Source organism: Cynocephalus volans, chromosome 12 (genome assembly GCF_027409185.1).
Source record: "Cynocephalus volans isolate mCynVol1 chromosome 12, mCynVol1.pri, whole genome shotgun sequence".
Taxonomy (NCBI): Eukaryota; Metazoa; Chordata; class Mammalia; order Dermoptera; family Cynocephalidae; genus Cynocephalus; species Cynocephalus volans.
In genome coordinates this window covers 40,404,509-40,427,458 of record NC_084471.1, presented here as the reverse complement: position 1 = coordinate 40,427,458, position 22,950 = coordinate 40,404,509, and the positions used below count along the sequence as shown (strand labels likewise).

The 22,950-nt window shown below is 33.2% G+C and overlaps 1 protein-coding gene across 5 annotated transcripts in view; it reads right to left on the bottom strand.

Annotated features, from left to right (window-relative positions):
• PPFIA2 (PTPRF interacting protein alpha 2) overlaps nt 1-22,950 on the bottom strand; it is a 488,437-nt gene that overhangs the window by 382,553 nt on the left and 82,934 nt on the right. For 4 of the 5 annotated variants that reach the window (XM_063075430.1, XM_063075422.1, XM_063075424.1 and 1 more), the window contains one exon: nt 17,225-17,278. The exons of the other annotated variant lie outside the window; for it this stretch is intronic. In XM_063075430.1, the coding sequence (XP_062931500.1) occupies nt 17,225-17,278 (54 nt within the window). The remainder of the gene's footprint in view (nt 1-17,224; nt 17,279-22,950) is intronic. 5 annotated transcript variants of the gene reach the window in all.

The window sequence follows — 22,950 nt, the reverse complement described above, 5'->3', positions numbered from 1 at the left end:
ATTTAGGGCCCATCCTAAATCCAGAATAATTTCAATTCAAAATTCTTAACTAATGTACCTTATTACCAAACAAGGCCACATTCTAAGGTTCTGGATGGATGTATATTTTAGGAGAACAGCATTTAACCCCCTATATTCCTCATGTTGTTACATCTGCCCTGCTCATTCTTTATTCACTCTTCAGATGGTTCATCTTTCAAGAGTCGCTTCCTCAGACAGACCTTCCTTGACCTTGCCTTCCATTCTTAATCATAGCTCCCACTGTTTCCTTCACAACACCGGCCAAACATACATAATCTCAGTGGCATATTTTCTGTATAAATATAGTAATATGTGTGTTATAAGTGAAGAACATAAGAACATTTCTTAATTTAACTTTGTCATCGTATATACTCAACAGAAACTAGCAAGAAACAACTGTAATATTTAAGAAATGGAGAAGAATAACAAAATCATCTGCTGAATGAAGAGTATTTGGGAAGAAGAAAAGAAAATGAACAGAAACATCTGTAACTCTAAAAAGGCATCAATGATAAAATATGAGGAAATAATGCAAAGGTAAAGGGAAACTACAAAGTGATAACACTTTGTATTATCTGAGATGTTGAGGAAATAAAACATTTAAATTCTAAAATAATAAATATAAAACTTTCCAATCTATTAATATCAGTGTAAGGATTATTGAGTTCTCTGATAGAATCACAAAACAGGATTATTTTTATGACTTTCCAAAAAACTAGCATGCCAAAGGCAACAGCATCTTAAGAAGGAAACATGAAGAAAGTAGCTTTCTGAGCCATTCCTATAAAACCCAACCTTGACAGGAGTTAAAAGAGAGTTAGATGTCCATCTATGGATACTCTGCTTGATGTGATTTGGATTGATATGTGAATAAAACCTTCATACAGTTTAGGAAAACTTGCATTTTTATAGTCACACTTTGGAAATACATTTGAATTCTTGGCACATCTCCAATATTAACATAAATGAATATCCACAGCAATTTTTCTTACTATAACATTTTGAAAATGGGATTTCTTCATATTTAAGTAAATATTTTAAATTGTTTGAATAATATTAAAATATGTGGGCTTAAGTTAATGTCTTGAGGATTTTGGAATTAAATGTAAGGGCTAGAACATGGCATTCTTCGTATGTTTCTTGTGGTATCCCATATTATCTGGTTTAGATGAGCAAATCACAACTGACATATAATCCAATCCAAAGAGTAGTTTAGTGCCCCCAAACAATTTGATCCATAAGTAAGAATTTTAAAGGTGATTAAAAAAAAAAGGAAGAAAGGAAGGAAGGGAGTGTTGGTTGAGGGAGGGAGTCTTGCTGTGTGATCCAGGATAGCAACTGTACTCTTTAACTTAGCACTAGTTACTTCCTCTGAAAACATCTGGTAAAGACTATTTTATACTAGAACAAAAAGTTTTTTAGGCTGAGAGATATTAAATTTCAATATTAAAAAATATAAAAAAAACCACAATTATAAATAAGAAGTTCAACATTTATCAATATTTTAAACGCATACTAATATAAAACCCTAACTATCACTAAAAATGCATTCATTTTGGTGATTTGTTCATAGAATTAAAGTTCTGTACAGAGTAGCAAAAAAAAAAAAGGGAATATTACTTTTAAAATCTTCTTCCTAGTGTATTTTTCTGTCTACAAAATGAGGGTAGAGACCTTGCATTTCTGGAGCAATCCCAACTAGATCCTGATGTCATATCTTGATGTATTGCTTTATTTAATTAACTACATTTTATTATTAATTTTTGTAACCTTATTCATGGGAAATTGGCTATTATTTTCCTTCATAATGTTCATATCAGGTTTTGCTTCAATTCGGGCCTCATGTGGCAGGCAGACAGATCCTAGGGTGGTCCCCGTGTTCATCCTTTTTATAATACGCTCCCTCTGAGTGAGAGCAAGGCCTGTGACTTGCTTCTAACTAAATAATATAGGGCAAAGGTAATGGGATGTCACTTCCATGACACACACACAAACATACACACAAGGATACATCAAAAAGTTCTTGGAAAATTGAAGTTAAAATATGATATGAATCCTTCCATAAACTTTTTTGAAAACTCCTGATGTGAGTGTGTGAGTGTGTATGTATATGTGTGTGTGTGTAAAGAGAAAGAAAGAGAGACACACATATATATCAACAACCACGTGACCCCAAGCTCCAGATCAGAAAGCAGCCAAGCCCACACCTTGATTGCAGTCAGTTAAACTCCGTTAAAGGCTGAGCAGAGGACTCAGCTAAGCTGTTCCCAGACTCTTGACTCGTAGAAACTTTAATAATAAGTGTGTTGCTTTAAGCCATTAAGGTTGTGGTGATTGGTTATGCAGCTATAGAAAACTAATATACCTCGTAAAACAACTGGGCAAGTGCTGCTTCTTTTTAATCGTCTTTTAGAGCTTTTAATAGTTACTATAATTCCTTCCTTAAATGGTTGTAAAATTTACTGGTGAAGCCATCTGGTCCTGTAGTTTTCTTTGTGAGAAGGTTTTTAATTGAAGAATCTATTTCTTTCATGTGACTTATTATTTGCATTTAAAAAATTTTCTTCCGTTAACTTGGTGAAGGCATGTTTTTCTAGGAATCTGTCCATTTCAACTATAATTTAAAACCCACTAGGATAAACTGTTTTTGAAATATCCTCTCGTTATCTGTGATTGTCTGTAAGATCTGTAGTGACATGCTCTTGTTCAGTTCTGCTATTGTTTGTTGGTACCTTCTCAATTGTTTATTTGACCAATCTACCAGAGAGTTATCACTGTTAATAATTTTTCAAAAAGTCAGCTGTTGACTTTGTTCATCCTCTGTATTAAGTATTTCCACCATCTTGTATTAATTTTAGCTAATGACTTTATTATTTCTTTTTTACATCTATACTTCAGGTTTCATTGCTATTTTTCCCTTCGGATCTTGAGATGAATATTTGTATCATTGATTCTTAGTCTTTTTTTTTCTAATATATATATATATATTTAATACAATAAATTTCTTCCTAAGTGGGGCCTTAACTGCCTTCTTCTACATGTGTCAATATACAGTATCTTAATATAATTCAAAAAAATTTTCTTATTTTTATTTTGAATTCATCTCTGACCAATGAGTCAATATAAGTGTTTGCCTTTCAAAAATTTTCAGTACTTTCTACTTATCACTTTTTAAAATTTTATTTTTAAGTATTAATTTCTAGCTGAACTTTGCTGTTAAAAGAAAACATATTCCTCATGATTTCAATTCTTTGAAATTTATTGAGTCTTCCCACATTTGGTCAATTTTGGGAAATAAAGTAAAGGGCTCCATGTACATCACTGAGTTTAAGCTCGTTTATCACATTTCTCAAATTATCATCATCTTTACAGATTTTATCTATTAGTTCAATCTATTAGTTCAACATACTAACATAAGTACATTAAAATGTTCTACCATGATTGAGCCTTTTCTCTTCTCTTTCTACATTCATTAATTTTTGTTTTCTATATTTTATGTCTTTATATATTTATTTTGAGGGCAGCTGGCAAATAAGAGGATCCGAACCCTTGACCTTGGTGTTACAACACCATGCTCTAACTGAGCTAACTGGCCAGTCTTTTCTATATTTTAAATGTATGTTGTTAGATGCATAAACATTCAAAATTGTTCTGCATTCTTAGCATACCAATTTTTATTTTGAAGTAACTTTTTATGTTTAGCAATTATTTTTCTGGAAAGTCTGTGTTTTCTGATATTAATGTAGCTACACAGATTTTTTTAGTTAGTAAGTCATGGGTTTTTTTTGTCATTTTAGTTTCAGCCTTTCTTCTCATATTTTAGATTTCTTTTGTAAACACATAGTTTTTTTAAAGAAATTCATTCTGACAAAATTTATCTTTAATGGATTATTTTTCTACTTACATTTAATGCAATTGTTTACATGCTTTTATCTAAAAGTTAGAATAATGATGTTGGTTATAATGTCAACTTTTATTTAAATTCTTGGCTTTTTAGAGAATTGTGATTTAAAATTAAAACAAAATAAAATGCAACAGTATTTCTAGATAGACATACCAGAAAGATTTTTAAAGAATTTTTGAAGAAAGTTGTCAGCAAAAGAAAAATAGTCACACATGTGGATTACGCATTATAATCTGTGATAAAGGAAGGGAAAAACAGAGACAATAAATAGGATTTTTCTCATAATTTCTTACCATGCTCCAATCAAAATGTGAATTTTTCCCATGAGTAAAATATAGTATCTGAAGAATTTGTTAAGTAGATGATTTAGTGACTTTCAGAGGACCTTAGTAAACCCTTTTGGCAAAATATTAAATTTTTAACATTTTAATTCTTCCACTCTTTTTATGACACATACTTTTCTAAATAAATTTCAATCACTTTAAATATCTCTTGGAAAAATAATTTAATAGCCTCTCATAAAATCTTTAGGGCATATTCCTATTATTGATATTCTTGAATCAACATAGATCTTAATTGTAAGTAAGGATTCTGCAGAATCTCAACCTTAATTTATCATGAATATACAATCAGATTCCTTTTTAAAGTGCTTGTAGTGGTTATAATTAATGTAAAGTGGAAAAAATAAAAAAGAATGTGCATGCAATTTCAAGCATTTAACTTTGCTGATTCATGTTTTCCTGACTGTATACATTTGAAAAGACTATCTTAGTTACAGAGGAATAGCTCAAAGAAGTTCTTTTTCTTCCAGACAAGTGTTCCTTAACACAAAGACACAGGTTCCCAGGGTAGGTTAATGCTGCCTCTTAGCCTCTGGAGACCTAGGAAGGGGAAAGGGGAGGATCCCAATCTGAAGAAGTTTGCACTTTCCTACATAGGCAAATTTTAATAAATACTAATTGCAGAAAAGAGGGCAAATTTTCAGAAAAGTATCAGCTTTCTCATCTTTCCAAAAGAGATGTAGTATCACCTAAGTGGGGTCTTTGGAGAATCAGCAGCAGCCCTGGATCTGTGCATGTCCTGTTGCCTCAGGCTATCCTGGAGATTGGTTTTCAGACCCTCCTTCTCAGAGGGCCAGCTGGGTGCAATCTTGTCCTCCTGTCTGGAATGCCCATGCAAGCACTAGCCATTAGCCTAACTTCATTGAGACTGAACAGGCTTCCAGTTGTTAGGCTACACAGTCACATGGAAGGTGTCTGGACTCCTAAGGAAAAGTAACTCATAAATAATCTTGGAAAAGATATCTTAAAACAAATTTTAATTTTATATTCTAAATAACTTTGGCAATTAAATTCAAAGTTATTTAGAATAACTAAATAAACAAGTAAATAACTAAACAAGTAAATAAATAACTAAAACAAGTACTGTAAACAAGTTGCAGCAGCTAGCTTTGTTAGTTGCTAATGTCTAGAATTAAAATAACTTTGGAAACCAAAGGAAGACCCTTGTGTTACTTCCATCCAGAATAAAGATTTTAATTTAATGCAAATTAAATTTTTAAGACCTGGTTCAACATTTACTTCTCAAAACAAGTCTTCAAAAAAAAAAAAAAAAAAAAGTCTAAATCCCCCAAAACCAACTTACCATCATTATTTCCATATAACACAAAATGAATCATTCATTTCTATATCCTTTCTTACACTTTACTAATCATGTTTTTTTTTAATTGCTAACCAATTAGAGTGCAAAAATCTATAGCACTAAGTGGGCATCTTTTATTTTTTCTAAAGTGCATAGAATAGTACTAAGTACAAAATAGGCATTGCATATATACTTTCTCAATAAACCTTTCTATTTTATTGGTTATGAATATTGTTGAGATACAAAGCTGATTGTCACCACTCATGCCCAAGAGGTGATGGCCAGATCCATACTGGCAGCATGCCCATTACCACAAATTATGATTATACCCTGTGTCCCCCATCAAATTGTCCCTGACCTCTCTCCCTATTCCCCTTTCCTCCACTCCACTTTATATCCCTAGCTATGCTTTCTCCCTTTGCAAGTCCAACACATCACTGTGTTCTTTCTTTCCTTACTTCTCTCTCTCTCTTAGCTCACACTTATGAGTGAGGACATGCGGCATTTATCCCTCTGTGCTTTGCTTATTTCACTCAACATCAGTTTCTCCGAGCTCATCCATGTTGCGAATGGGAGAATTTCATTCTTTTTTATGACAGAGTAGTATTCCATGGTATATATAGACTACATTTTCCTTATCCAATCATCCACTGATGGACATTTAGCTTGGTTCCATATCTTGGCTATTGTAAACAGAGCTGTGATGAATAGGGTGTTCAGGTATCCCTCTGACATGGTGATTTCCATTCCTTTGGGTATATATCCAGAAGTGGGATAGCTGGATCATATAGAAGATCAATCTGTGGTTGTTTGAGAAACTCCTATACTGTTTTACATAGTGGTTGTACTAATTTACAGTCCCACCAATAGCATAGGAGCATTCCAGTCTCTTTACACCCTCACCAGCATTTGTTATTCTCCATCTTTTTGATTATAGCCAGTCTAATTGGGGTGAGGTGATATCTCAGTGTGGCTTTAATTTGCATTTCCCTGATGACTAATGATGCAGAGCATTTTTTCATGTATATGTTGGCCATTTGTATGTCTTCCATTGAAAAATGTCTATTCAGCTTCTTTGCCCAATTTTTAATTGGGTTATATGTTTTTTTACTGTGTAATTGCTTGGGTTCCTTGTATATTATGGCTATTAATCCCTTGTCGGATGCAGAATTAGCAAAAATTTTCTCCCACTCTGTTGGTTGTCATTTCACTCTGTTGATTATTTCCTTTGCTGTGCAAGAACTAGGTCTGGGCACAGACTTTATGAACATGAGCCCAAAAGCACAGGCAACAAAAGGAAAAATCAACAAATAGAACTATATCAAACTAAACCATTTTTTTTTTTACTTCACGTGTTTCACATTTTCATGAATAATTATATGTATAAGCTGTATTCATCTATCTTTTTTTTCACATAAACATCCTAAATTTTAAGCATCTTTGATAAAAAGTAAAAATAATTCCACTTCACTGTATTAGATAGGAACACTAATTAGAAACCAGCCTTTTGTTTAGTCGAGAATTCTAGACTAAGAAATCTGTTTTATTTTCTGTAGGACATATATGCAATATATATGAAGTATCTGTTACATGTGTTTATATGCTATATGTAAATGTACACATATATATACAAATAATTGTATATATAATAAACATAAATGGAAATAAAAAGAAAGAAAGGGAAGAACAAAAGAACAGAATACAAATATTAGAATTTCTGCGGTTGAAATGATACTACCATTTTGGACAGAACTGTAATAGGTGTTTGGGGGAGCAAAGATAGTTGAATTAAAATAATTTATATTGAACTTCTATTATGTAACCAGGAAACTAAATATATATTAATATATATTTCAATGTTTTATTACTATCATTAACAAAAGTAATGTATCTTTGCAATAATGTAGGCTTCTACTTTATTTTGCTTATTGTGTCCTATTTTATCAACATACTGATTTTCCTTCAAAAATTTTTCTTTACTCTTTTTATAGATTAATTAGACATTAACAGTAGTTTCATTACTCTGAGCTTCTCAAATAATTTACAGACACTGAAAAAAATTTCTAAAATGTTTCTTATCACATTAATCATCAGTGAAACAATATGCTAAGAGATCTCAAAAATGCTTCCCACATTTAATTATCCTAAACCCAATTTTCAGATGTTAGCCTATAATTCATATCTCTTTACTTCTATATTTAACATAATTAAAACTTTTGATTAAGGAAACCACACTGTAATATGCCCAGTGACTAAGTGGTTTGATTATGTTGAAACATAGATGCTTAAATAGTCATAACAATTACAACGGTAAACATCTATGGAGGACTCGCACGTTTCAAGCACTGTTCAGGGCACTCTAACTGTGTTAACTCATTAAATATATACACCTTGTGAAAGAGGTTCTATTTTTATCCTCATTACACAGTTTAGGAAATGGAGACACAAAAAAGAAACATAATTTTCTCAAGGTTATACACAGTTCACAAGAGGCAGAGTCAAAAATCAAATCAAGGCAGACTTTCCAGAACCCACACTCTAAACTATTATGTCTTATGCTATTTTCCATAAATTACAAGAATATTCAAATAGAATATCTACATAAAGTGTAATTTGTATACAATATTGTGTATATTTCTATAATTTATTTATTTTTTGTAAATTGCAGTCTGAGCTGACTGTATGTGTATGCTTGGTACAAATTACTTTGGAAATTTTTCTAGCAGTTACCCTTTGTCATTGTTGGGTGACACACAGAATGTTAACCCTCTCAACCACCAAGCATCTCTATCATGTTTATCTCATAGTGTTTTATGTTTGCTCCCCCCCCCACCCCATGTCTGGACTTCAGCTTGAGCAGATTCATAACTTTCACGTCACTTGGAGTTATAAAAACAAATCTCAGTTTGGATATTAGTAACATTTTCAGGTAAAGGAAATTCAGTGCAGCCCACTATTAAAGCATTAATCTCTAATTCAACTCAGAGCTTCTCTAAACACTTCAACTCAGCACTGAGGGACTTCTATTGGGGAAAAGGAAAATGATCCATTTTTTCACCTGTCTTCTGTCTACATCACCGGTCTTTCTTCCAGGATGGCACAGGAATATAAAAGATGATTAAAGGGGAAAAAGTCAAGTTTTATGAGACTGATGACTTCTATGTGCCAAGTGCCTAAATACTGAATTTCTAAGTTGGGACTTATCAGGGGATTCTTTAGAGGTTTTCCCATAGGGACATTCCATGCCATACAGAGCTTATTGGCATAGGCAATTTGCTATCAGCTTTCTGGCTAACTACTTACCTCCCCTCTTCCCCCAAATTCACATCCCAGTTTCTATAGTTGACAGAACATCTGACATCCTCTTAATTCTTAATACTGGGTCCCATTACCCTAGCATGTAGTCATCCTAGAAAGGGATCCATTATTCTTCCATTTCATCAGTTTGGCCCATGGGAAGCTTGTGCACCTTTGACACACCAGATTCTAGTTGTAAAAGCAACTCTTACTATTATCCCTTTCCGCTGCCCTAATTAGGATAGCTGTAACCAGACTTCTGCCTTCCAGATTTCCTGGGTAGGAAGCAAGCATCTGATTCAGTGGACTTGCATGTCCCTAAACTCCAAGAGATACACATTAATTTACTTCTCCCCTTACCTTATGTCTATTCCATGGAATCACATACAGATTTACTGCTGATAAATATTCCCACACGAAGAAACCCCTGCCTCCTTCTGTGAGTCATTGCTTTGGGTCCACTCTCCTTTGGCTTAGGAGAAGCATACCCTTCTCTCCTTCACACTCCCTGCCAGCTGACAACTCTCTGCTAATGAGTCCTTCTGGTATTTTAGAGAGGCTAATGGCAGTGATTCACAGCAGCAGGACTGATACATCTATCAGTAAGTCTGTGGTGAATATGACTAGCATCTGTCCATGAAACGTGGGGATACTTATCACCAATGGTAGTATGCACTGGGGCTTTAAGTGAAATTTTGAGTCAACAATGGAAATCCCACTTTACATGTTTCTCTCCTTACTCATTGAAGTTTTCAATACCTGGTTCACAGATTTGCCATCTGAATACCTATTAACATCATTATTCTTGGTTAATCCATTTGTCAATTAAATATTTATTGAATGCCTACTATGTGCCAGACATTATCCAAAGCATTGGGAGTCTAGCAGTTAACCAGACAGAAATTCTTGCTCTCAGAAGACTTGTATTCTGCTGATATCAAATAAGATAAATAAGATACAGTATTCTAAATATGTCCTTTTGATTTTCTTTGCTGTTATTTCTCCCAGTGTACAACGTTTGAAGTTTTCCTAGAATCCTATTTCTTTCCTCAGCATAGAATTTTATCAATACTGGTTTCATAAGCCTGTTTCCTCTGCTATTTTTATTCTTACTGCCACTACCATAGTCTGAAATTAACTCTTGTAACTTCATTCCAGAATTACTATAACAGCCTCAATCTCTTTCCCAGTGCAGTATTCTGGTAGTTATCGTTTGAAGCACACAAATATGATTGTATAAGTCATGTGCTTGAAAATATCTGTTCTCTTTCATTCATTCAACAAAAATTTATTGAGGAGCCAATCTATCGAGTATCGTAGATATTTGGTGTATATAAGTGAACAAAAGAGAGAAAACCCCTAACCATATGGAGATTATATTTTAGTAGAAGAAAACCAACAGTAAACACACAGGGATGGCGAGAAGAAAACTGAGTGTTCATGGAGGAGCTCTGTCAAAGTGCCATTTGAACAGAGACCTAAAGAAAGCAAAGTTGTAAGGAAGGGGATTTCTGAGGAGAGAATATGGCCAAAAGAAGGAATACTTACTGGTAATAAGGGACATTACACTTGCTTGCTGGGTAAAGAGGTAGTAAAATGGCTAGTGCAATGGAAGTGGAATGAGCTATGGAGATAAAGATGAATTCCTAGAATTAGTGGGGGGGGGGGGGGGGAAGTCATGAGGGGCCTTAGCAACCACTCCATGGACTTTGGGGATTTTATTCTGATAGGAAGTCAAAAAATATTTAAACCCAAAAGTGCCATGTTCTGACTTACATTTTAAGAAACTTATCCTACTTGGTTCACTGAGAGTGGACAGGTGAGAGAGGATGGTAGCTTTGACCAGGGTGGTAGTTTTAAGCTGTGGTGAGAAGTGGCTGGATTCTGGATAAATTGTGAAGATGGAGCTCATAGGACGACTATAAAGCTTTGGCTTTTGAAAAGAATGGCATGGAGTAGCCATGAACTGATATGGAGAAAACTGCATTAGAAGATCTATGGGGATGTTAGAGAACATCAGAAGCTCAGTTTCTAACTATAGCAAGTTAACATGCTTTTAATTCCTATTGGATATACAAGTGGATAAATAAAATATTTAGTTGGATACAAAAGTCAAACTCAGGGGAATGATCTAGTAGAAATATAAATGTTTCAGTTAGTGTCTACATGGCACTTAAGCTGTGAAACAGATTGGGATCCTCAAGGGAGTGAATGTAGGTAGAAAAGATTGCAGGGCCCACGTGAATGATCCATCCGACACACTAGCCTCCTAGTTCCTTGATGTTATCAATTTCAATGAGCTTTATTCCTCTTTACTTCATCAGCCATGTTCATGACCACAACTTGAATCTTACTAGCACCTGGAAATGTTTTGGTCCTGAAATGCTTAAATCCAGCACCCAAGTGCTGACACAACACACTCACATTTTTTATTCTCAAAATAACTGCTTCTCAACTACATATCTCATATTGGCTATTGCCTCCTCCCACTTCTTTCATAATCAAATTATTTGAAATAGTTTTCTATAGCCACTGAATCCAATTCTTTGTCTTCCATTTAACCTTTTTGGCCACTAGAAACATGATTCCATCCAAATTACTCCACTACGATGACTCTCACCTAGATCACCATTTATCTTCTTGTTGTGAAACAAAATGGACACAGTTCTTGAACTCTCCACATTGTGAGCTGCTAATAACCCTTTTGCCTTCTTCTCTTAACCTTACATTTATCATTTCACATCTTCCTAGTATTCTTTCCTGGTACCCATCTCTGTTGTCTTTTATGAGGCACACTCTTCCTCTGATCTTTCCCTTTTCTCTGATCTTTACTTAACTGCTCTTCTCCCTCAGGTCTTTATTCTGAACTTCCTTCTTAACTGATATACATTACCGATGGGGGCAGTGGTGATTTCATTAACGCCAACAGCTTTAAGGAACTCTTCTACATGTCCAAATTAATGCCCTTAAAGGAGAACTCATTTTTAAGTTCCAAAAGCATTCATATATTTCCAACCCAATCAGCTCAACTTAACATGTCCAATACTGAATTCCTCTTTTCTCCTCCAAAAGTGCTCTACCTCATGGGTTTCTTTTCACCATGAATGGTACCTTCATCCACTCAACTGCCAGACGAGAGAGTTCAAATGTCAGCTTTGACTTCTCAATAGGTCTCGTTTTTCTCTTTCCATACAACCACCTGTTCTTGTGTCCTCATTATCTCATGAATCAGTCCATTCCTCTCCATTTTCATTGTTCTATAGACTTATAGTAATCATTTATTGTTTCTTTTTTTTGAGTGTTGTTTTTCTCCTGATATATCGCCCTCAGTTAGTTTTATAATACAGTGGGATAGACGATAAAAGTCACCATCATTTTCATTATCATTCTTTGAATAACTGCAAGGGTCTTTTCATTGGTCTCTTTGCTTTAACCTGTTCTCTAATTCTCTCTCCAACTACAGCCAAGATAATGTTTCTATAGGAAAGATCTGTGAAGTGATTTTCCTGTTTAAAGAATTTAATGGCTTCTTATGGTCCTTAGTATAGGGCGCAAATTCCCCTATGTCCCACCTAGAACATATCTCATGTTCTTGCCCTGGCTTAAGCTTCTAGCCTTCTACCTCACCACTATCTTCCGTCCCCAGCTTATTTCATACTCTAGCCACACTACATTATTTTCTCATTTCTGACCTAGGAACATGCTGTTTCCCCTACTTAAAATATCATATCTCACCCACTTCCCTGGGCAAACTTTAACTCATCCTACAATTGCCAAGTTAGATATTATTTTCTTTTATTTGCTTTTGATTCTCCAGCCCCTTTCCATTCCCACTGATTAAACTGTGTGACCTTTAAGTGATCCTCCTACTTGCTTTCATCACATCCCATGCTTATATGATATTGCAATTGATTTTTACTGAACTGTCCATCCCACCATATTCTAAGATTTTGAAATGAGGAACTGTGTATTTTTACCACCGTACCTCCAAAACCTAACCGAACACCTAGCACATACTGTACACTCAAAATTACACTGAATTCAGAACAAAAAATAGAAGAATAAAAGGAGGTGACATACCAATATAAGATTCAGGTTGAAAGGAAAAATTAAAGTAGATCGCAATGCAGATTCACATTACCTCATTCCCTCTCTTTTGTAGTAAGTAGACCATTGACATTTTTTGAATAATCAAATTAAAATTAGTTCGGGGGATTTTGACATTTTAAGATCACTTACAATCTAAAAAAATATATAATGTAGTTTAAATAGCACCCTCGAAAAATTGAATTTGTTTTAAATTTTGTGGTATGTTTACCCAAATTGCTAAGAACAATCAGTGAGACCATTAAAATGAGAACAGAAAGTACAAAAATATGGAATGCGCAATTCTGGCTTCTCAGTGGGGAAAAAAATTAATAGAGCTGAAGAACATTCAGGACAGTGTGCACACCAAGCTCAACATTATGAATTAGATGGGTATCCATTTACTCACCACACTCTACACATAAAAAGAACCATTAGAAAATTTGGAAAAAAGAAACTTAGAACAATTAGAAGTACTAAGTTCTATAGGGAGCAAATTTACAGATCTCATTACTCCAAGGTAACAGACAGAAAGAAAAACAAGGAAGGAACTGAATATCCCCAGTGGAATTCTTGCTACAATTTCTGGGTGAGGCAATGAGGTGAACTTCTAAACCCCAATAATATAACTCTGTGAAATAGAACAAAACTTTTCCACATTTAACCAATGTATATTACAATAAAATATTTGGGAATATGTTTTACGTAGTCTAAGGTTTGGTCCACATTACTCCTTATTAGATTTTGTCTGCATTGTCCTTTAAAAAATGTCAGAAATAATAAGAAAGCAAATGGCTACTGGATAAACAGAATATTTTCTTACACCAGAATCACAAACAGAGACATCCCTCATTGTGTCTGGTTGAATCTGTATCCCTAAACTTAACTTTTGTGGCCAAGATGATTACTAAAACCACCTATAGACTTAGACCTAGCCCATAGTCTAGGAGGAATCCTGTTGCCAGGCCCAGGGCTGGCCAGTACCTCTATGCCACTGGCTCATGGGCTCAGCACAGGACAGTGATCCCTCACACTGCTGGTCCATACTGACCTGCACATCTACAGCTCTCCAGATACCAGATTTCTGCTTTAAAGTTGTATAGCAAGGCTTATGCATTGTAGTTCTTCAGTGCTCAAAATCCTCTTGTCCATCTACAGCTGAGATGCTTCTACGTTCCTAAGAGGTTGGTTGACAGTTTGATCACTGGGACACTCTGATTACTTACAGTTCCTAAGTTTTTAACACTTCAGTATTGTTAATGTTTAAAGTTTAAAACACTATGGCAAAGTGGTATATTTAAAAAGCACCATTTAATTTAACAATGATATTTTACCTTTTAGATTTTGGTTATCTATTTTCTTTTCCTTTGTTTTTCTATGTAAATCTATGTTATATTTTTACACTGAAAGCTAATCTGTGATCCAATTTTTTTGAATAGAAGCATATGCTAATATAGAATATCTTTTGATATAAATTGTCAAAAACAGCTTTAAATTAATATTTAACAGATAATATTTTTCTCAATGATAGAAGTTTATTTTAAAAGATAAATATGTGATTTAGAAAAATACGCAAGTTCTATTTGCTACAGCAATTAATTTTAAGTTTCTGAAATAAAAAACATGCTTAAGATTTTTTTCAAAAGAAAGCCATTGTAAAACTTCTCAAATTATCTCTGAAAATCGTGAATGAGTGGTTTTCTCTTCTGTTATTAGCACTGAAACTGAGACTACTAGAATTTTCAAAAAACATACTTAACATTTATTGTTAAATATATTAATGCAAAATTTTCCTCGAGTTCCTCAAATTTATTCTTACCAGACAAGCAAATTTATTTATAATGACATTTGCAAATTAGACACAACCTCTTATATATGCCTTACTATTTGAAATAACACAAACTTCACTTTTTTTCTAATGCTTCAGAAATAATATTTGTGTGCCCAAAGCAAAATTTGAAATTTTGAAATTTACATTTACATTTCAAGATATCTCTGAGATTTCTATTATTCTGGTAAAGAATTACTCCATGGCTATGCATCACTGTTAGAAACCATTTCTTTAGCACTTCACGTATTCTATTCAATGAATGAAACACTATAGGACCTTGAACTTCTTACCAATAAAAATGTTATCATAGAATGGGTTTAGTAGTACATTAAGGACATTTCTACAAAAGACATAACTTTAAAAGCAGACAATAGTATTTTAATGGTCTATCAATAACATTTTTTAAAGAAAATGAAAAAAATATATAAAACTTCAAGTGAATTTAGAATATAATTTAATCTGACTTGAATGAAAAAACAATAGCTTTATTCATAAATGACTGAGGTAACCTCAGATACTAAGGCCATTTAACCTTCATATTTAGACTGCTAAATACAAGTTTTATAGAGGGTGAAAGAAAATGACTTTATCACAATGCTCCTGGCAGTATGTTCCAGATAGTCCCTTAACAATAGGAGATACTAGATTAATGTATACCAATGAACCCTCAGATTGCCTAGACCCTATGTACTCTGAAATCCACATGATGTTTTTCACTCTACAAAAAGTTATAAAATAAGCACAATCATTGAACTTCAGAAAATGTGACCAACAGTGTAAAATACCCATCATTATGGTAAAGCATGAACAAGAAAGAACCCCTATCTTCACCACATTTTAATTAACAATAATTGCCTAAAGAAAAAAGTACATATAAAGATATATATATAAAATAAAGATATCTATATCTATATATTGATATACGGTAAGTTGTATAGCTAATGCCTATTCACTTTTATCTATTAGGAATGAAGTCGATAAAATCTGCTTTAAGGACACACTGTATTTCCTTTTTCCCTGAAAGGGGTTTCTTTCAACAAATAACTAGGCCACATACCCACTCCATTTTCTATGTTTGGAAACATGCTTTCTTAAAAAATATGACTAACTAATTTATTTTAACATATGAATACTGGATAAAATTTTAATCTCCACTTGCAGAAGAGAGGTGTTTAGTTTTGTTTTGAAGAAGGGGCAAATACTTCTAAAACCAAGTAATCTCTAATTGTAGAATTACTGCAAGCATCTGAACAGGTGAGGAAAGTATTTTGAAGAAGTATTTATAAGTTGAATGTTATGTATGTACAGTCACTGTGCAAGGCAGCAGGATGAAATTCTATCATATAAGCAGTCATCAACAATACGTAAGTATAGGACTGGCCATAAATCCTTTCAATACACTTTCTGGATTACCTTGCATTTTATCTTGCCTTATGCTGTAGTATCAGAGGTTCAGGGGATAAATGCAAGCAGTTATCTGAAGCCAATAGCAGTTTTTCTACATAAATTCAGATGACAAAAATAAAAGAAAGAGAAAGCTCTATAATATATTATTTATCCCTATTAGGAACTTGATGAGGATTAAACAATATCATGAGACACAGGAGATGAGACAGTAGAGAAAGACCTACAATTGAATGTTGTCTTTTTAACACTTCACTGGTGTTTTAATGGGATGTACTTCACATAGATGCCTCTATGAAGTACAGCTAAAAATTTATAACATTAAGTTCTGTGTGTTTCTCATTAAATCTTCCCATGCTAAGTAAAAGAGCAAATGGTGATATAAATTTCTGTGTTGACTGCTTGTTGAAATAAATTTAATCTGTCTTTTATTACTTTAGATTTACACATTGAATTCATGTTTATATCTCAAGCGTGAAGTCACAGGAATGTCATCTTAATCAATATTTTCTGAATTCAGACATCACAGAAAGGACTAAGATGTTCCATTACTAGACAATCAAGCTCTTCGTATTGCTTAAAAGTGATAGTCCTTAAGAAGTTTAGAACACTTTCTGTAATCTTCTAGAAGCTTCTTGAGTTAAGTGAAAAAGAAACATTATTAAGAATCAATACTATTTATGGCATGGACAATATAGAAAATATCTTGCAACCGCAGTTCTACATTCATATTTAGAATGGTACACTCTCAAGTTGGTGGAGCCCATTAGTCAAACATAAATTATTGACATACTCTAATGAATCCTTTACTTCTATTTTTAGTGCCAATAAATGGAGATAAATTTTATAAGTTATTCAAACTTTTTAAAACACCAGACCACACCTCAAAGCAATTTTACACTTTTATATTAGTTATTGCAATAGTTACATTTTTAAAAAGTGCCTATAGTAATAAATAGTACACAAGCAACTGTCTGATGATCTGATGTGTATGCATTTCAATTTGTCAACAGTTAAATTTAATGAAGAATCTAACTTACCGGTGGATCAGCCCCCTTAGAACCAGTCAGCCCTCCTGTTAGGGATTCGATATCCTGAAAAGGGGAGAGGTGTTGATTGGAAAATGCTACTCAACAGCATGGAGAGTCCCCCACTCCCACAGTAATTTTTTTTTAGCTGCAAAGTTTTGGGTACTTTAGCTACTTTATTTTTTCTTTTTCTGACTGTCTTGCACACTGTAATACTATATCAATAGCCTATATCTAAAGATCTAAATATTTTCTCCAACTCTGTACAGCCTGCAAAAAGAAAAAAATACATAAAAAATCGAATTATTTTTAAACTAGGCAAAGATAATGGCTCTAGACTGGAAAACAGATGTTTCATCTTTAAACAGCTGAAGTGAGGGCAGGACAGAAACAAGAAAATTTAATAAAACTGAAATTTAACATGTTATTTTCAAGAATATTAATCCCATGGAAAATGCTTAACCTACAAAATTTTTTAATTAACTACGGTCTGCTCTGTTACAATACATAGAAGATGAAAATGCAAAGACATATGTGTATATTCACTATTCTTTTATAAAGACGGATTTCCAATTTTGAATCAGTAATCACAGAGGTCATGACTGAGTAATGATTATAGTTGTCAAAGTTACTGTAAATGGAGAAATGGGTGATGCTGTGATAAGCTTTAGAGGCCGTGACCTGTTTATTTGGATAACTACAATTTAGCCTCATCAGTTCTAGGGCTTTGGTTCCAGGGTTACCAATAATAAGACTTTTTTCAAAAGAGGATAGAATTCCAGATGTTAAAGTAAAATCTCCCAGGTTTTTAATGTTTGCAACTGATTTAATTATTAAAATGCCCCTCCATATCTCCCAAATGAAAACAAACAAAAAAAACTTGTCTGCTCAAAGGCTGCTTGTTAGGAGTATTGGGCTATGTTGATGTGTTACACTTTGTTACGAAAAACGCTCTTTTCTTGTGACCCTGATCACTTTGTATCTGTTTTCATCTAGTTGAAGAGATAGGGATGAGGACCCTGGGGAAATACAGCTGCAGTAAGAAAGCAAAGAAGAAAGATAACTGAGTCAAGATTGGAGTAAAAGAAAATTAAATGCCGATGATTCTGGAAACAGCTAGTACCTTTATATCATTAAGGGTACTTATCCTACTTATTCACTTGGGACTTAATCACATCATTTGTTTTTCTGGTATTTCAAAAATGAGGAATCTTAACAATACAATATGGGGCTGAGATGAGCATATGACAGAAACATTAAAGCAAAGGAGAAGGAAGAGATGATGTTATAACTGTTTCCATCTGAAGAAGCTGACATTGAACAGGAACCCAATGGGTGATGAATTTCTTCATTCATATTCTGTTAAAGTCATAAATGATAAAGCAACCACAAAGAACACCTGCCAAGAAAATTAAGTTGTCTTCTGTGTAACGGATATGTGTGTGTGTGTGTGTCTGTGTGTACACATATGTGTAATGGATATAATGTGTGTGGGGGTGTGTGTGTGTGTGTGGGGGGGTGTATTCCCCATCAAGCATCTTTTGGGAAACCACCTCTTCTCCCCCACTGTAGCTCCATAACAGGCTTATAAAAATTGCTTCAAATGTAGGGGCCTGCCAGAGAATCAAGGCAATACAGAATCTGGGAGATATAATGGTAGAGTTTTATGTCCTTGATTTTATTATTTGAGGAATGTTTGAAACTAGATGTTCTCTCTGCAAGCAACTCAGTTTAAGAGGTTTCTGATTCTCAAAAACCAAAATATCCTAATTAATATATCAGCATTTTTAGACTATTTGTAAAGGACCTTCCTTCTCCATCCTGTTGAAATTCTTTATTACAACACCTTGTGTACCATAATCAAATCACCTAAATTGTTTGATCTTTACATGTTCTTTAACATTTTATTGTCACCTAAGTAAATTATGTCTATTTTAAAAAAATTATGTCCCTGTATAGTGAAAGTAACGCATGAAACATATTTATAAATTAGAAAACAAAATTTATATCCCTATTGAATCCAAAGATAAAATATGATTTTTTTTTTTTTTTAGAATTTCATGTAATAGACTGACAACATTTAGGTAGTAAAATGGCTAAAACATTAGATTAACAGAAAATAAAACACACAGCCCATCACACTGTTTGATAATACTCTTGTTATGACCATGACAAAAACAAAGTTCTTTCCTATAAAAGGCTATTTTCAAGTACATTTAAAATGTAAGAAAATGTTGCTAAGTACATTTTGAGTTAAAATGACTTTCTTCATAGAAAGACATATAAATTATACTAACAACAGAATTTCTAATGGAGCTATTAGAAAGAGAATAGGGAAATTGGTTTAGATAAAAAGTATTTTAGCAATTTAGTTGATGCATTTTGTCATATTTATAAAAGCTCTATCAGGAAGATTTCTTGCTATTATAGATAGGTTGTGCCAATTTTAAGATTTTTGAAATTTTAAGCTTTTCATAATAGTCATGATCTTGAGAAAAATAAAGCAAATGAAGATTTTAGAAGATGAATGAGAAAAAGCATTGATAATTTTGGCTTTTAGCATGTTGAATTAAAAGCAAATTATGAATTCATGGCTCTAAAGAGCGTATAGATGTACACTCTTATCCCCTTTATTCATTCAATTGTAAAACACTTTTTCGAGTGTATGTTCTATTTTGAGCATACGTTGAAAAAGAGTGTCCTACTTGGATAGAGGCCCAAGTTAAACATGGCTCATCACTTGATGTAAAAAGAATTTTTCAGGTGTGAATAATAAACGTATGTGTGCATGAATGCATTTATGTTGTATAGTTAATAGGTAAAATAAATAAATCCTTTGAGGAACTCTGAACATAACGTGTTGCTACATAGCTCTTAAATGATGACTAAAAGTGAGTCAATTTTTTTGATGACTCACTTTTTTTGATGATGGTTGAATATTTTATCTACAAAATATAAGTGAAACCTTTTGACAAATGTGTCTGTCTTGTTCATTAAATATCTTTTTATATTGATAACAACAAAAAAGGACATCAAATAGTAAAAGCATTGATTTCCCAGAAAGTTTTAAAAATTGCTATTATAAATAAACTCCTCATGTACTACAGTGATGCTGTTGGTTGCCTAACTGTACCTTCCCCTACCACCCTCTGCTCCAAGAATTGACATATTTTTCTCTTGACAGATACTTTAAACAATGTAGAGCTATAGGAATTAACAGTGTGTTTTTCAATGCAAGTCATTAAATTCAGATATTGTAAATTCTGCTTCTTCTGTGTGATGGTGGGGGAAAAGGAGAATATTGGGATTTGAGGTCTCTCTCAAGGTTATTGCTGAATCCTTGTTTTTATCCCTGAAGAGTAGGATTAGCCAGTTATGGTCAAGGAAAAGACGATAAAAATTGTTTGAGTATCAATTACAATAAAAATGAAGAAAATAAAATTCTAAATAGTTGAATCTAACATCACATATACCACAAGACCCAGAGTATCTTATAACATGATAGTGACATTTAAAGTTAATATCAAGTTTTCAAGTTTTACTTGTTCAAAAAGTCACTTTATATAATATGAAAATATTTAAAACATTATAATAATTGTTACCAATTACAGGTATTGTAAAATTTCAGATTTATGCATTATTAATGGGCTGAATTATGTTTCACTAAAATTTATGTGTTGAAGTCCCAACCCCCAGTATCTCAGAATATAACCATATACGGAGATAAAGTCTCTAACGAGGTGGTTAGGCGACGAATCCAATGTGACTGGTGTCCTTATAAGAAGTGGAAGAGACACTAGGGATGTTGGCACACTGAGGAAATACCATATGAGGACATAGCAAGAAGGTGACCATCTACAAGCCAACAAGAGAGGTCTGAGAAGAAATCAAACCTGCCAACACCTTGAACTTGGATTTCTAGCCTTCAGATCTGAGAAATAATAGATTTCTGGTGTTTAAGCCACCCAATCTGCAGTATTTTCCTATGATAGCCCTAGCAAACTAATACATGCCTTTTTTTAGAAGTCAAATTTATTTATTTTTAAATTGACAATTAAAATTGTATGTATTTATCATGTACAACATGATGATTCGGAGTGTATATACATCACTGTGGAATAGTTATATCTAGCTAATTGACATACATTTTACCTTACCTATTTTTGTGGTGAGACACTTAACATTTACTCTCTTAGTATTTTTCAAGAACACAATATGGTGCCATTAACTATAGTCATTATGCCTGTTCAATAGGTTTCTTGAACTTGTTCATCTTATCTAAATGTAATTATTGTGTTCTTTGACCTGCCTTTTCCCCAATCACCCATGCCTATTTATATTGTGGGTGGATATTTATATTTATATTTATATTGTGATAAATATTTACCTATTTATATTTGTATGTCTATATTTTAGAGATTCTTTAGGAAAACATTATATTTCAATATAGAGTACAGTTGAGTTCATTAAGCAATCTATTGAAAATGTATCAGTATCGAAGAAATAAATATGAAATAGTAAAAAAGCCATTTTTATTGAATGATTATATTTAAAATTTGTTTCAAAGTCTTTAAAATATTTGATGAGGCACCTGATGTTTTCAGAGAAGTTTACAAAATTCATTATATTCACAATATTAAAATAAAGCATTTCTCTAATCACCTTTATAGAAAAATTCCTTAAAATTCCTCTCATTTCCCATTTTCCTGTGATATAGTCTGTTCTCTCACTACATCACTGCAACCCTTCTTATAAAGGTTGCCAGTTATATCCTGTGGCTCAAATCCAGTTGTCAATGTTCTGTCATTTTTCTTGATCTCTACACCATATCACAGGTGACCACTTCATTCTCCCTGAAATACTTTTTTTTCTCTTGGTTTCCATTTATTTTCACCCTGTATATGATTTTATTTAGAATCACAGCTTTGAGTACCATGTAAGCCAATGAATTCTGTATTTAGATCTTCAGCTTCATCTTATCTTCTGAGATAAATACTGTCTACTCCCATTTCCACTTGGATGTCTTATAGCCATCTAAAACTTAATAATGCACATCAAACTCTTGATTTCCACCTCAACTCCTCCCTCGAATTAGGTTTCTGTCCCAGTGACCTCCATATTGTTGAATGACATCACCACTCATTCAGTTGCTCAAGTTCAAATATATCAGTAAATCCTCCTAAACCTATCTTTAAAATATGGCTTCAATTTGACTACTTCTTACACCCACATTTCTACCATCCTAATCTTTTGGACTACATCAACAATATCTCTCACTTAAGCTAAAGAAACAGCTTCCTAACTGTTGTCTATGCATATGTTCTTATTTTCCCCTCTCTTACGTATTTTTCACGTAGCAGCCATAAATATCTATTTAAAATGTAAGTTGAATGAGGGAATGTGAAATTATATGTTCAAAACTCTAAGCTGCCACAAATATAGTGTTGCACTTTGGAATACTAAAAGATTTCACTTACTTTATAAAATATTGCATAATTTATAAAATGTAAATTAAAGTCTATTGAAAGTGGCATTGCAAAAGGATGCCATCAAGTAATTCTTAATAGATGTTCCACCATTCCACTGTATCACTGGACATTTGAACAATAATAAATGTCACCACTAGCTGAATCTCTCTATTTTCAGCAAAAAAAAAAAAAAAAAAAAAAAAAAAAAAAATGTAAGTTAGATCAGATTACTCCCTTGACTAAAACCTCTTAATGGTTTCACATCAATCT